Genomic DNA, 12,478 nt, shown 5'->3' with positions numbered 1-12,478 from the left:
TAATGAAACCATTAGAATTTAGTTATAGATAATTAATTAATTATATATAATATATAAGTATGAGTATAGATGTTCAGTGATACATATTGTCCCAAGCAAAATATCAGGGTTAATAAAAGACTACTAGTATAATAATCTTATCTTTCTATCATCATTGAGAATTTTATAGTGTAAAATAACTGTCAAGAGTGTAATCTGAGACATGAGATTCTCGTTATTGTCTTTCAATATATCTGTTTTGATAACTTTCACTTTGTGTCAACTTTTTTCACTTGTAAAATAGGGATATTGCAGTGCCTCCTTCTTTGGATTGTTACAGAGATTGCTGCTTACAAATATATGTTATTATTCCTTATTTTTTATTAGAAGGAAAATCTATGGACTGTATACATAAATGAAATAAATAATACTAAGTCACCATTTGGTAGTATTTCCAAATATACAGCATGTGGCATGGGTTAAGTTTCCTCATTAATTGCACCTGTTTCTGTTCCATGGAGAAACTATATTCATATATAATTTTTAATTTTTATACAACAGTCATTGCTGAGACCATCCAAAATATCTTTTGATTATGAAGTTAATTAAATCAAAGTCACAGAAAAATGTAAGGAATAGGTACATTAGATTAGATTGTATGGGTCAGTGAGGAAATACACTCTAATATGTGATATCTGTAGAGAGTCAGTCAAATAATGACTGATAAATAATGTACTAAGGCTGTCAATTCATCTGACTGTCTGAGGTAATTTTGATTTGCCATAACTTTCCCATGGCATTTTTCACTTCTGCATTCCTCAGTGTATAGATGAGTGGGTTAAGAAAGGGTGTTCCAATGGTATAAAATATTTCTATCATCTTGTCAGTGGAGAAAATGACTGGAGGACGTGCATATATGAATATACAAGGCCCAAAGGATAAGATCACTACAATAACATGGGATGTGCAGGTGGAGAGAGCTTTTTTCCTTCCTTCTGCACTGTGGTTCCTCAGTGAATGCAGGATAACAATGTATGAGATCATCAGAAACATGAAACCAATTGAACAAAGAGCTCCACTGTTAGACACCAACAGCAGATTGAACACATAAGTGTCCATGCATGCAAGTTTCAACAAGGGCTGCAGATCACAGCAATAATGATCAATCAAATTGGGTCCACAGAAAGGCAATCTCAAGGCCATAATAATCTGTGTTATAGAATGTGTAAAAGACCCTATCCAGGCAAAAATAATCAGGATGATGCAGACCTGTCTCCTCATGATGGTTGGGTAATGCAAGGGCTTACAGATGGCCACATAGCGATCGATTGCCATGAGGACAAGTACAAAGATCTCCATGGCACCAAATAAATGTAGGGCAAAGACTTGAGTCAGACATTCACTGTAAGATATAGTTTTTTTTGAAGAGAGAGCATCCACAATTAGTTTTGGGGCTATGGATGTTGAAAAGCAGAAATCATCAAAGGACAAGTAGAATAAGAAGAAGTACATGGGGCTCCCGAGTGTCCGGCTGAACTTGATGGTCACTATAATCAGCAAATTGCCCACAACAGTTCCCACATAGAAAATAAAGAAGATTGCAAACACCATCTTCTGTCTCATAGGATCTTGTGTCAATCCTAACAGGATGAACTCAGTGACACTGTTATTTGGCTGCATTGTTTCAGTTGATAATGAGAAAGTACAGGTTAAATATAGTTAATCTACAAAGGAAAGAAAATTGAAATGATGACTATATTTGGAGGTCAAATAAATATGCTCAATCATGAAAATGCCATGGAGAGTCAGTTACCTGCTATATATTTTTTAAATAAAGTAGTAATAAATTTTATCTATTTACCCAATCATTTATGGATACAATTTAAATATATAAATAAGAAAAACTAATGATCCTTCAGGTATTAATGAACATTTGATATGAGTATGTAACATCCTTCTTATAATAAAGAATTAATTATGTGAGAAGATGTTCCACTTCACTTACAGTTAAACAAATCAGATTAGCAAAGTGATCTTTTTGATGAATGTGTTTTAACTGATATGGCTGAAAGTTATATTGGAAATAATTGGTCCCATACATTTTTGGTAGGAATTTGATGGATACAGCCTTTTAGGGGGTGAATTCAAAATGAACACTATTACACTAACACTAGACATAGACATAGGTCTAATGAATCCATGAAGATACTCCTCATTCACAGGCACAAAAGTAATTATTGATAATAGTCTCCATGGTTTCAAAGGAAGGAAGCAACTTCAGTGCCCATTATAGGGAGCTGAATAAATCAGTCATGGGACTCTGTACCATCACTGGTGAATACAATATAGATGTAAATGTAGTGAATGGTTTCTACATTTTGTTATAAAGTGAAAGAGATCAGAATTATTTGCTTAGGATGGTAATGTTTCCATTCACATCACATACATACAATTATGTAAGTTAGTTTTATTTTAGCAGACTACCAAAAATAGCACAATATTCATTTTCTCAGGGTTGGAGAAACTGCATTTTGGTATCATAGTTAGGATGATAACCTATTTTATAAATCAGTCCTATAAGTAACATTTGAAAAACATACCATAATTATGCTGCTTTAAAAATAAAACTTTAAAAATTCATCTTAGAAGGTGATTTGATTTTTACACTGTCATAAAACTGATGCATAGCAACTGACTTCTGATATAGGCTGGAGGGATAATGAAATTTTTAGGACAACATTAACATTTAGGGATTTGAGCTGGATTGTGAGTCAGCTACTGAGACTGTTCAAGAGCTCAGTTCTCTTTACCATATCATGCCCATCACACTGCCATCACCTGAAGGTTTACCTGAAGACCTATAGATTTTGAACACATGGTGTTTGTGAAAACTTCAGCAAACCAAAGTGAAAATATGAAAGAAGTTGCTAAGAATTACATATTATAAAAAGGTGTCTTTCTATTGACACAGAGATAGACATTTATATAGCTTATATATTTTATATATAATTTATTTAAATATAAGTTAAATATATTAATTTACATTATATTAATTCCCATTTATATATATAACATACAACATATAACATATAATATAATATATAAAATGAATATATATATAGAGGAATAATATATATACAAATGACATAGATAAGAATGACATAAGGGACACAATTTCTATCTGCCCACTGCTTAATTTAAACAACCAGGAAAGGGTAGGTTTTTAATAATAAGTATGGGTTGAGTGAATGAAATGATAATTTCCCATAGATAAAATTCAATAGTCGTTGGCATTGTTCTATGTTCAGTTAGCATTGAGATGGGAAGCCAGCTCCTTACTACATCCACTTAAAATCATGACCACTACAGACCCTTCCCTAAAATACTCAAACATGCTATTTCTTTCACACACATTTCTACCATTTCACGAACATATGCCCTTCACACCCATCAACCACTAGAACTTACCTAGTGGTGGCCATTCCTGTTAGGAACTTCTGTGCTTATCATTTATTTCCATCTCCTTTATTTAGATTGTATGCACTTCTAAAAAATCCTCAGACATTCTGTTGGTCAGATTTATTTTCTCCAAGTATGAAATGCAACTATGCTAACCCCAACACAATTGTATCCATTTTAGTAAGAAGCTATGAAGGATGATAAGTTAACCATTTTTCCCCAAAGGTAATTTGGAAAGTCTTTACTCATATGAAATTTTCAAAGTTGCTTCTAATATTCTGTCTGAATATCTGGGACCAAGACATCTTTGATTTCATGAAGAAGTTTAGGGCTCTTTGCATACCAGCAGTCAGGCTAAGATTATCCCAGATTCCTCAGACGTGTTCTAAAATCCACTCTCACACAGGATCTTGACTGGGAAATGCTTCTTTTTTGCCTTCCCTTAAGGAATATTTAAACATGAATGATGGGAAATATAGGAGTCTGGGGAAGGTCATTCCCTGAAGTCACTTCCCTTCCAACTAAGGAGTATGAGCCACATTTAATAAAGAACTTAATATTTAATGTCTTATTACCTTATAAAAATGGTGACTTATTATTGCAATTAGAGATGTTCATGTGAATCATAAATGACATCCTTTGACTAAAATAAAAACTGATGGTCATCTAAGCCCAGGTCTTCATTTCTAATACCATTCTCTAATATGACAGGGCTTCTTTTAAAAAAAGTCAATTATTCTAGATCAGGAAAGAATCTATCAATGAACGGAGAATCTTACAGTGCTGGAAAGAAAGGAAGTACTAACACACAGACACAGTCACACGTACACACTCACTCACATACTCCACAGTGATGAGGATATGTCCAAAAGACACAGGGATAAATTGAAAGAACTCTTAATATCCAAAATAGAAGAAAAAAATTAAGCAGTCATAAAAAATAATATTCACTTGAAATATAACCAGCCAGAAATTAAATATCCATGAGTCATAATTATATAAACACTTGAATTACTAAATATACAGAGGAGAGTAGACAAAATATTCCAAATGATTTATGTGGATACACTGCCCTCAAAGTTTTCCTTTTAAGTTTGGGCTGTACCTAGGGATTTCCTTTCAAATTATTCCTCTTTCTCAATTCTCTGTAATATCATCAAAACACAAGAAAAGCTATGGAAACTGTCACTATGCGATTTCAGTGTGGTTGTCAGGATCAAGCATTCCAGACAGAGAAGTAGTTTATGTTTTTGCTGATTGATTCAGAGGCCTGAGGAATTTGAAGTGGTCAGGCAGCAGCCTTAACTCCTAACTCGCAGTATGATAGAATAGTGTTGTGTCTCCTAGAATAAATATTTCTCCCTGGAATTAAGCTCTCTAGATAAGCAGAACATAAGTTCATGGGAATAAGAGGCAACAATGTTGAAAATGAAACACTAAGGATAGTAGTGAGTGGTGCCACTTGCATTTCTACCCTTTGATTACAGGATCCATTAATTCTGGCTATGGCAGAAAAAAGCATCTTCACATAAGTGCTGATTTAGAGCACACATTGGATTCTAGAGCACTAAAGACTCTTGCCCAGCCCAGTAAGTTATTACTACCTACCTCATACTGTAACTCACTCTTGAAAAGGTCAGTCCACCATTTTGTTAGACCAAGTGCTTTGGGACGATGAGAAATATGGTAAGATCAATTAATTCCATAAGTAAATTGGCTTATGTTTCCTCTTCATTTTTTAATTCAAATTTTATTAATTTACCACTCATTTAGAGAAGTATATAACTTAGAGAGTGCAACTTCACACCTCAGTGTACATAGGCTTCACACACTCCGCCAAAGGTCCAGTGGCAATAGCCTATCATATTAACCACTTTCTCTCTCTCTACCTCTCTCCTCTGGTAACCACTACATGTTCAACAGAGGCTAAGTTAATTTGTTATGTTTTGCTCGTTTGTTTTCTTTGGTAATTTATATTTCAAAACTGAGTGAAGCCTCATCCAATTGTCTTTCATGTTATGACTTATTTCACTTAGTATAATCACTTTGAGATCTATACATTTGTCCCAAAAGTGACTTTTTTATCTTTTTAAATAACTTTCCTAATAATCATTGAGGTTACATCACTGTTTGTTTGTTTGTTTGTTTGTTTGTTTTTAAATTCACATGGCTGTTGATAGGCATTTAGATTAATACCTGTCTTGGTTATTGTGAATAATGCTGCTATGAATATAGGGAAGCATATAATTTTCATGTTCTTTGGGTAAACACCTAGATGTGTGAATGTGGAATTACATGGTATTTCCATTTTCTGTCTTCAAAAATCTCCATTCCATTTTCAACATAGATGGTATCTATTAAAATTCCCAACAACAGACTGTGTAAAGATATTTGCATTCATACATCAGACTAGGAGTTATTCTGCAAAACTTAAAAAGAACTCATGTAACTCAAAAACAACAGTGAAAATAGAACCCAATCAAAATACGGGCAAAAGTCCTAAATAGACATTTCTACAAAGAAGACACACAGATGGCCCATAGACACATTAAAAAAAAATGTTCAACATCAATTATAAGAGAAATGCAAATTAAACCACTATGAAACATCACCTTATCCCTGTGAAAATGTCCTATATCAAGAAGCCTGGAATAGTAAATATTGTTGAGGACACTGAGAAAAAGGAACACTCATTCACAGTTGTTTAAAATGCAAATCATTTTATTTGAAGTGCACTCCTTTATCAAAAAAATGCTGTGTGGAATACTTTGATGGATGGATATTATATAAATCTTTGATGGATGGATATTATATAAATACACAGGTGGTAGTTTTGAGAGAAACATTGCAAGCAGGGAAGGAAAATCCATATCCAGAGCTAGTATCTATGTCATTGAAAATAAAATGTTACTGCTTCCATGAATAAAAAATTACAGTGTAAACTACCTGAACCAAGCTGAAATCCCCAGGGATGGTGTCTTAGGGGACACAGTGCTGCTTTCTACTACTAGCAGATTGGGTACCCAGTGGTGGCTATAGCCATGAAGGTCTTCATGTATAGAGATCCATATTGTTAAGTGAAATAATAACCTTCATTCTATCCCCACGGCCACCTTATTTATAAGTCTATTGAGGACAAGAGTGGCAAGGAAAGAGGCTGACTTCATCCACAAAATGGGTCATCCTGTCTTCTTTACTAAAATCCATCTCTGATACTCATTTCAAACTTTATGCTGAACACCCAATTTACGTTTTTTTCTGTTATATAAAAGACATAAAGGAATCTAAGGACACCTGATATGGTGTGTTGAACGCAGTAGCCAACCATGGGGTTTGTGTTCAGGCCTACAGGGGAATATATCATCTGTGTCCTGAGGCACAGTGGAAGTGAATATGCACAATGCAAAAGGGGAAAGATTATAAAATAAAGTAAAATAAAATTTCAGAGGGCCATGCACGGACTCATGAGAAACATCTGCTATGAATTAAGGACTATGCTTAACTCAAATTGTTTCCTTTGTTTCAACTCACAGAAACAAAACATAAATAAGATAAAGGTAAAATGATCATGCATTTTGGCACTTTCCAATTCTAAACAACACTATAATACTAGATAATGTCCTGTAATACAAAGCATCTCATAATCAGATGATGAAAATATCAACATACACGAAATAGCTATGATGCAGCATGATAAATATCAGCCTTTGGGAAATTTTTCCAGGAAAGCAGAGATTAAAAAAAAAATATCCATGATATTTTATTAGTGCTAAAATGTTTCACAGGATTGAATCACTTATGCTATAAGTCTCAGGAGATAAAGAAAAAAGGTAAACCCCTAGCCATCTATGTGACTGCTTTAATGTTATTGGCTTCGTTTCTCAAATTATAACTATACACATTGGCTCCTGTAAAATGTCTGGGGGATATTTTCCCTCTGGTCCTTCCTGTTCCTTTTAATTCAATATATTCTCAACAATTCCTTCCTTAAAAGAAGTTTTGGATAGAAGATTCACGGGAGAGTGAGAGACTTTTCAGAACTGTTTGCTGTGCATTATTAGCACAACCATAGAAAAAAGGAAAGTAGCCAACTTGAAGGATCACTTTGACATTTTGAGAGATGTAAAATCGTAAATCTTAAAGGAGTGAGCATTATGATTAGTGTACAAACAGCAAAAATAATTGGGAGTTTGAATGGTGCTTATTTTATATAAAAGTTTGATCTTCATAAATTCAAACTTTCAGATTTAAATTCTTCCGGTATAATTTTATTGGTGGTTATTTTCAAGAGAAGGCATTCAAGAAAATCTGGATGATAATTTCTAAGCTAATAGACTTGAGACTTTTCTTGTAATTGGGAGAGATATTTAAGTGTAATGAAAAAGAGTATAAGCCTCAAATCATACAGAAAGTGTTTTGATACAGATTTCTTCTTAGTGTTTTTGTGACCTTGGGTTCTAGCTTCCTTGTCTGCAAAGCAGAGATAGTAATACAATCATATATGCTTCATCAGTTATTGTGAAGATAAAATGGCTGGTACATGAAACATTAAAAGAGAGTGGATTATATTATTACTTAGTTTGCATTATCTAAACATTTTAAGTATATCATATAATTAAGCTCATACTTCAATTTTACACATGTTCTTAATTATAGATGTGGTAGTTAAACAGAACAGTCATCAAGTTGCCTATGATGGATTTTATACTATCCTTATTACCTCATGTCCCCCATCTCACTTCCCAATAATCTTATTTAAATGTAATTTAGTTATTCAGATAAAACTGTATTTGACATGTCTTTACTAACACATCCTCACAAAGATTTTCCTTAAAGAATTTAAATTTTTAAAGAAGATATTTTTGGAAGAAACTAATTGAAAGGTATGTAAAAAGTTGGACTCTGGTCTCTTTATTCCAAAACCCTATTACACTTAAAAATATATGCTGTTGTGTTTGGAAGCAGTGTGTGAGTGTGTGTGTGTGTGTGTGTGTGTGTGTGTGTACTTGTGGGAGAGAGACAAAGTGAGAGAGAGAAAGAGACAGAGAGAGAAGAAAGCAAGACATTCAAGTTTTTGTATTTTTTTTAAATTTGTATGTGTATGGGGATAAACAAAGAGCAGAAGTCTTGGTTTAACAACACAATGGGATATTTCTGTCTTAGGCTTATTTCTCAGAGGATTCTACAGGCACTGCTTTGAAGGATGCTCTTCCATTTGGTCCTGTGTTTTACTAAATGATGTCTACTTATTATAAATTGAGAAGATTGAATCAAATGTTAAGAAATGCCGAGGTTTGTATAAAGTTTAGGAAACATTCTAAATTAGACCCATTAGATAAGGAGTTACCCTGTACACATACTTCTCAATGGTAATATCAAAAAAAAAATCACTGCTACTAACAATCTACAGGAACCCATGATTTTGCTGTGAAAGATATTTTATTATGGGTGAAAGGTAATGGTTTCCACATAGACCAACCATGTCTTTGTGTAAGCACATTATGTTCCTCAATAAGGCAACCAAAAACAACTAAATCTCTAAGGTGTTATAACATTTCAACAGCAACCTCCAAACTGTTTCTATTTTTTGTCTTTTCTTTTCTTAGGAAAATGGTCAGCTTTTATATAACAAAAACCTATTTTTCTAAATCAGATGTCCAGCAATATATCCACTTGTCAATTTCCTACCTGAAATTTGACCAAGACTGCTAAGGACAGTCACTAAACTATTATCAACTAATTGAGCTTTTTCTGCTACATTAGGAGCCTTAATTTTGTTTTCACAAGAACAAATGTTTATTCCATATGAAATAAGTAATGTTCAAATGTGATGGGGCTTTATATATGCACTAACACAGAATAAGAAGGGAAGAGTCTTGGTTCAAGTTATCCAGGCAGAAGAGATGTAGGTTCCCATCTTTTTATAGAGAAAATTGTTTGCATTTTATTTGGTCAGTAGACAATATGGCAATCATCAAGAGCATTGAAATGGTGTTGGATCCAAGTCCATATCTTAGATTGTTACTTAATATAATGGAGATTTTGGTACAGTTAGTGGAATCTTCCAATTTTTTGTGTCTCCATAACGTAAAATGAATATCAGAACAGTAACTATTGGGTTGCTGTGAGTTAAATACATACAAAATATCTGGAAGATTTGCAGGTACAAAAATGTCTCATACAATATCACCTGATAAATAATGATGGCCTTAATGTAAAAAGGATATACAAGATTAAGATGCTAATAAATACCATATGACCCATATTTTTTCAATGTATCAATTGTTCCAAAACTCAAAACTTCTTTTTACTATGCCTATGTTTTCTATCATTTCAGATGAATTGAATTTCTGTACTATGCTCTGGAGTCACCTCAACCTCATGGAAAATCAGAACAATGTCACAGAATTTGTTTTCATAGGGCTGTGGGAAAATAAACAAATAGAGCTCATTTTCCTGTTTTTATTCCTGCTCTGTTACCTGGCTGTCTTGATGGGGAACTTCATCATCCTATTCACTATCACCTGCAGCCATCTAATTCAACAGCCCATGTACTACTTTCTCTGCCACCTTTCCTTCATGGACCTCTGCTACACCTCCACCGTGATCCCCAGGCTAATCCGGGACCTAGCTGCAGCGAGAAAAAACATCTCCTATAACAACTGCATGACTCAGCTCTTCACTGGCCACTTACTAGCAGCTGTAGAAATATTCATCTTAGTGTCCATGGCTTTTGACCGCTACGTGGCCATAGTTAAGCCCCTGCACTACATGGTGGTCATGAACCGGCACAGGTGTAACCTGTTGATCGTCACGGCCTGGATTGTGGGTTTTTTGCACGCTATCGCTCTCCTGCTTGTGATTCTGCATTTGCCTTTCTGTGGCCCTAATCAGATAGATCACTACGTATGTGACGTGAAGCCTCTGTTGAAATTGGTGTGCAAAGATATTCGTGTTGTTAATATCTTAATGATTGCAAATTCAGGGATCGTGGTGGTTGTGGTTTTCGTGTTGCTAGTAGTTTCTTACATACTCATATTATATCATCTGAGGACACACTCCTCCGCAGGGCAGCGCAAAGCTCTCTCAACCTGTAGTTCTCATATAATGGTTGTGGTTTTATTCTTTGTGCCCTGTATCTATATCTATATTCTACCTCCAGGGAGTGAGAACAAGGATAAGGAAATCTCAGTGTTTTACACTGTGATTGCCCCCATGCTTAATCCTCTCATCTATACCCTGAGAAATGTGGAGATGAAAATCGCCATTCGAAAGACATGGTCTAAGACAACACATTCAGAATTTAAATAAATAGGATGCTCTTCATTTTCATTTTTTCAATCACGTGTATATAGGGCACTTATCATTTGGATTATTATAGAGAGCATGTAAACCTGAGATCTAAATGACTGAGGACAATCTGTGAAAATAGATGCAAGTGACTGTCATTCAGAGTCCAATCTGTACTTCAAAGGGGTCAACTACTTCCAGATTTAAATGATATATTACTATATTCACTAATAACATTTAGTTTATGAACTGTGTTCTTTCAGTTTGACCAAGCCAAAGATGATTGCTAAAGCTTTATTTTCATTTGTATTTTCTAGCTGTTGACTTGTACAAATTAACATATGTAAATAAATAGCTTCTGAATTAAATTCAAAGATATTATCTTCCATTTATTTGACTGTATGTATTGTTCTCCCATATTTAGAACCCTAATTAACTCATTAACATGAAAACATTGAGGATAAAATAAGTAATTTCAGAAAGGTTAAAACTTCAGCATACATCCTCATTGCCATTCATGGAGGGAATTAAATCTAGCAGAATCTGAGTTCATTATAATGTCTTATGTATTTGTTTTTGCAATAAGGAGGTACTACTAGCTCAAATAGTGGCTAACCCCTTGTGCTTTAAATCACATTGGCCAATCTCAGTTTATGTCTTTGTTCCCATTTGTCTAAAAAAAATTTCTTTTTGTCAAAGTGCTTGCTTTTCTTATCAAAATGATCACATTATTTTCAAGTTTCCTTGATTGACTGATTTTGCCAAGAAAGGAGAGATTAAAAAAAATTCCATGATATTTTGTCAAGCTAAAGTATTTCAGAGGATTGAATCATTCTTTTGATAACCCTCAGGAGATAAAGAAAAGAATTAAACCCCGAGCCATCTATGTGACTGTTTTCATGGTGTTGACTTCATTTCTCAAATTATAAGTACACACATTAGCTCCTGTAAAATGCCTGGGGGATATTATTCCTCTGGTTCTTCCTGTATTTTTTAATTGAAGATTTTCTCAACAATTCGTTCCTTAAAAGAACTTTTGGATGGACGATTCATGGGAGAGTAAGAGGCTTCCCAGACCTGTTTGCTGTGCATTAGTACAGCCATAGAACAAAAGGAAATGAACCAACTCAAAGGATCACTTTGACATTTCAAGAGATGTAAATCTTAGAACTTAAAGGAATGAGCATCATGATTTGTGTACATACAGTGAAATAATTGGGAGTTTGAATAGTGACTATCTTATATAAAATTTTGATCTTCGTAAATTCAAACTTTTAAATTTAAAGTATTCTGATATAATTTTATTGGTGGTTATCTTCATGAGAAGGCATTCAAGAAAATCTGAATAATAATTTATGAGAGATTTAGGATTTTTATTGCATTAGTGAGAGGTATTTAAGTGTGATGAAAAAGAGTACAAGCCTTCAAATCATACAGAAAATGTTTAGATACAGATTTCTCCTTAGTGTTTGTGTGACCTTGAGTTCTAGATTCTTTGTCAGCAAAGCAGAGACAATAATACAATCATATATGCTTCATTAGTTATAGTGAAGATGAGATGTTTGGCACCTGAAACATTATAAGAGACTAGGCTGTATTATTACTTAGTTTGTGTTTTCTAAATGTTTTATTTTACTATTTCATATAATTATGCTCATACTTTTAATTTCCCAAATGTCTTTTATTAAAGATGTGGTTAACAGAACAGTCATCAAGTTGCCTGTGACGGATTTTTGTTCTATCCATATTA

The 12,478-nt window shown here is 33.8% G+C and overlaps 2 protein-coding genes across 2 annotated transcripts; one reads left to right on the top strand and one right to left on the bottom strand.

Annotated features, from left to right (window-relative positions):
- Window positions 1–723: 723 nt before the first annotated feature.
- LOC119254288 (olfactory receptor 4C11-like) lies at window positions 724–1,659 on the bottom strand. Its single transcript, XM_037521405.1, has one exon. The coding sequence runs from the start codon at window positions 1,657–1,659 to the stop codon at window positions 724–726; it is 936 nt and encodes a 311-aa protein (XP_037377302.1).
- An 8,160-nt stretch (window positions 1,660–9,819) lies between these two features.
- LOC119254468 (olfactory receptor 4P4-like) lies at window positions 9,820–10,749 on the top strand. The gene has a single exon (XM_037521568.1). It carries the CDS (start codon window positions 9,820–9,822, stop codon window positions 10,747–10,749), a length of 930 nt encoding a protein of 309 aa, XP_037377465.1.
- Window positions 10,750–12,478: the final 1,729 nt, after the last annotated feature.

Source organism: Talpa occidentalis, unplaced genomic scaffold, assembly GCF_014898055.3.
Source record: "Talpa occidentalis isolate TD23 unplaced genomic scaffold, MPIMG_talOcc4v2.1 talOcc4.3, whole genome shotgun sequence".
Taxonomy (NCBI): Eukaryota; Metazoa; Chordata; class Mammalia; order Eulipotyphla; family Talpidae; genus Talpa; species Talpa occidentalis.
The sequence above is the reverse complement of the archived record's forward strand: the minus strand, read 5'-3'. Positions and strand labels throughout refer to the sequence as shown.

What these genes read in the sequence shown, in the direction of transcription:
- LOC119254288 (XM_037521405.1), bottom strand. Translation starts at nt 1,659, where the DNA reads ATGCAGCCAAATAACAGTGTCACTGAGTTCATCCTGTTAGGATTGACA.
- LOC119254468 (XM_037521568.1), top strand. Translation starts at nt 9,820, where the DNA reads ATGGAAAATCAGAACAATGTCACAGAATTTGTTTTCATAGGGCTGTGG.